At 37.0% G+C, this 3,447-nt stretch overlaps 1 protein-coding gene across 3 annotated transcripts in view; it reads left to right on the forward strand.

Moving 5' to 3' along the window:
• Positions 1-3,128, forward strand: part of Cd226 (CD226 molecule) — an 88,455-nt gene extending 85,327 nt beyond the window's left edge. For 2 of the 3 annotated variants that reach the window (XM_019205213.2, XM_033757580.1), the window contains 2 exons: positions 250-307; positions 2,783-3,128. In XM_019205213.2, the coding sequence (XP_019060758.1) occupies positions 250-307; positions 2,783-2,896 (172 nt within the window). In that variant the 3' untranslated portion in view covers positions 2,897-3,128. The remainder of the gene's footprint in view (positions 1-249; positions 308-2,782) is intronic. The other variant, XM_019205204.2, reaches the window with a different exon arrangement.
• Positions 3,129-3,447: the final 319 nt, after the last annotated feature.

Raw genomic sequence — 3,447 nt, forward strand, 5'->3', positions numbered from 1 at the left:
AGAATAGCCTTATAACTGTCCTCACCACTTCTGAGCACATTGGAGAAGGTAGTGAGAGGGAAAAGAAGTTTATTTAGATCACTGTGTTGGTTACATGTGCAGGAATCCACCCTGGGTAGTCTGGGTAGTCACATCTACATATTCAGTAAGTGCAGGTGGTCTGGAGACTTGGAGAGGTATCAAGTTGCTGAACTGACCCTAGTGCTGGAGTGTGATGTCTTGTTATTCTCTACTGAATATGCATTTTAGAAGGAAAAGAAGAGTGAAAAATATTCCAGTTAAAAGTTCCTGGGATACACAGAGTAAGGTAAGTTCATTTGAGTTTATTTTTTTTCATTCTTGTGATTCATTAATATCTTACAAAGTCTGTGTTTGTAGGTAAGGGTCTTAATTTTTATTTTCCTTTCAATAACCTGGTCATGCAGTTGCTTGTAATTGAAGTGTCAGTTACTTCAACTATTTTCTTATTATTATACCCTTTGATGCTAAGCTTCTTTGCATCAATATAAATAACAGGAACAGCAGCACTGGCCTAATAGCAGTCAACATTGCTCATTACCAAACCTTGGAGCAAGGCCTGCTCTAGGCTCTTCTTGAAGCTTCTGGCAGCTGTCTGTAATCCTTGGCAGTCCTACCTGGGAGACACATCTCATCTATGCCTTTGTGTTCACATGGCGATCTCTTGTGTCTATTTCTCTTCTCTAATAAAAACACTGCTCATACTGAGGTAAGGCCTACATCCCACTTGTGCCTGAACAGCCTGCTATTTCTTTCATTGTTTACATCTGCAAAGATCTTATTTTCAAGTAAAGTGATATAATGAAGTTCGGAGAAGGAAGAATTTTCTGGGGTCTCTATTCACTTCAGTGCAGAGTATAACATTGTTTTTATGTCATAAGATTATTGTGCAGATTAAATTAAACTACATGAATGACTCAGAAGCGTAAGGCATGAGTCATAAATTCATTACTATTATTGCTTTTGGGTTAATTTATTAATTAATGAATGATCAAATTAAATTGTAAAACTGAAGTACTTTCTCATCAGTCACAGGAATCTGATGAATGAAAATTTTCCTCCTCATTCTACTTTGCCTCATATTATTACATTTTTAAAAATAGAATCATCTGAGTTTGTAGATAAGAGTGATATTTATTTTCAAGTTCATTTCACTGTTTAGCACAATTGCTTATTAAATTTCACAATAAAATGTTGCTATGGATGGAACGCTTGTGTTCCTCCTCCAAAATTCACATCTTAAAATCCCAATGGTTAGAGTGTGGCCTTGGCAGGGCCCTTTGGGAGGGGATTAGTCATGAGAGTGGATTCCTCATGAGTCAAATTAATGTCCTTATTACAAGAGATGTGAGCAACTACTCTCTTTGCTTTCTGCACCAAAAGATTGAACCTATGAAGTGGATAGTCATCTACAAGTCAGAAGTTTGATCTTGGACTTCATAGCTTTCGGAATTGAGAGAAGTAAATGTTTATTGTTTAAGATTCTTAGCCTGTGCTATTCTATGATAGCAGCCTGAACTCCCCAAGACTAATGTTTTCTCAAGCACTACCCAAAATTATGTCAATTTCTCTTCACTTTAATTATCTGTACTTGAATTCTGCATGGCCCAAAAATTTAATTACTAAAAATCCCACACTTATTCAATCCATCAACTGAACTTTTTGAACATTAACTAATTACTCAGAAAATCAAAACAAAAAAACTCTTTACTAACTTCTGGCTTGTTTCTCAGCACAAACTGAATAATTAAGCCTTGTCTTGGTTCATGTGTTACCTTAGCACACAGTAAAATGGTATTCTATCCTTTTTGATTTTTGAATTGATTTTTCTGTGCTTAGCTGTTTTCCTACTCAAACAAACCCAAAGATAAGCATATTGTTATGAATTTTGAGGAAGGAAGATGCTGTGTTACTGTACATTAGAAATCCAACACAACTTGCCTTTTGTAGAGTAATGGCATTTTGAAGGATGATTAAAAGCTTAGGAAGTTGAACTCTAAGAGACAATCTATTTAATTCTTTTATGTTTCTTAGATAGGACATATAAGTAACAAGACACTTGAATTTTCCTTTTGCTTTTTCTTACAAACATCGAAATCTAAATTTCCAAACTATTCACCAAAATATCTTTCTCTTTTCCCCTTCCCTTCTCTTGCTCTCACTCTTGCTCTTTCTGTCGCTGTATCTTTCTCCTCTCTACCTGGCCTTCTCACACCTGTGTATTCTCTGTCACATACCCATACATACATGGTTCAAGTAACTTGATCAGGGTAGAGAAGACTAAGGATTATGCAGCATCACCTTGAAAGAGAATGCCTCTTTGCCAATTTGTTTCATTGTGTTTAGTTGCTCATTTTTAAAGCTAGGACACTGTGTCCCTTAACATATTTATTTTTTATTATGAAGACATTTATTCAGTAGACACTACTGGGTACCCACGGGAGGGAAAATACTATGTTATGCTTTCCATATAAAAACCAGAAATAATTGTTCTTATTCCAATAGCCTTCCCTTACTGGAAGGCATTCTGCCTCTAAACTTGTAATTGATAGCAATGGAGCAACTAATAATCTAGATCAGGTGAATGATGCATCTCATTCAGTGTCCTATAAATTGAAATGACATATAATAAAGGGAATGTTTTATGAAATTGCTTTTAATGGAATGCAATTTGACTTGTATCATGCCTGAATTGAGATATTTATGTTGTGTCTTTATTGATATACAGGGGATTACTGACACCAGCTGCTGTTTGTCTTTGTAGGCAGTCAACAACTACAGGAGTCCCTTCGCGCCCCGTCAACCTGTAGAAGATGACAATGAAGATGTTTATGTCAACTACCCAACCTTTGCTCGAAGACCCAAACCTAGAATCTGAGCTTTTCACCTGACCTGAGCATATTAATATTATCTACATGGACCTTATATAGTTGCTTCCTACCACCCACTATCTACCTTGATACCAGTTGACTGACTTTGTCTAACTTGGAAAAAGTCACTGCTTTACATTTACATTCTTAACAGGGGTGTTTCAGAAAACCTGAATTTAACTTATATATAAAAGAAAATTGACTCATAACAGAATAATCTAGGCAGACCACGCTTCAGGGAAAGGGTTGCTTACCGGGACTTCAGTGTCATGTCTAGAGTCAAGTATGAGCAAAAATTGTGTTTTGGATCCCCTCCTCGAGGGCTGGATCCACTTCGTTGGTTTAACCTAACTCTGCTGCAGGTTTCTGTCTCGTGCTTCCCAGATGGCTGCAATTTGGCCTTCTTTGTTCTGTGTTTGGCAGAGAGTTTGTTTGTATTTGGTAATTTTCGTATCACTAAGTAGGGATCTTGGCCACAATAGATGAGACCGGGATGGGTTGGTGTTACTGGCTAATGCAGGCACGTTAAATGAAGGAAAGGGACGTGCAAGCTGTGGTG

The sequence above is a fragment of the Fukomys damarensis genome, unplaced genomic scaffold (genome assembly GCF_012274545.1).
Source record: "Fukomys damarensis isolate Sample0158 unplaced genomic scaffold, DMR_v1.0_HiC HiC_scaffold_30, whole genome shotgun sequence".
Lineage (NCBI taxonomy): Eukaryota > Metazoa > Chordata > Mammalia > Rodentia > Bathyergidae > Fukomys > Fukomys damarensis.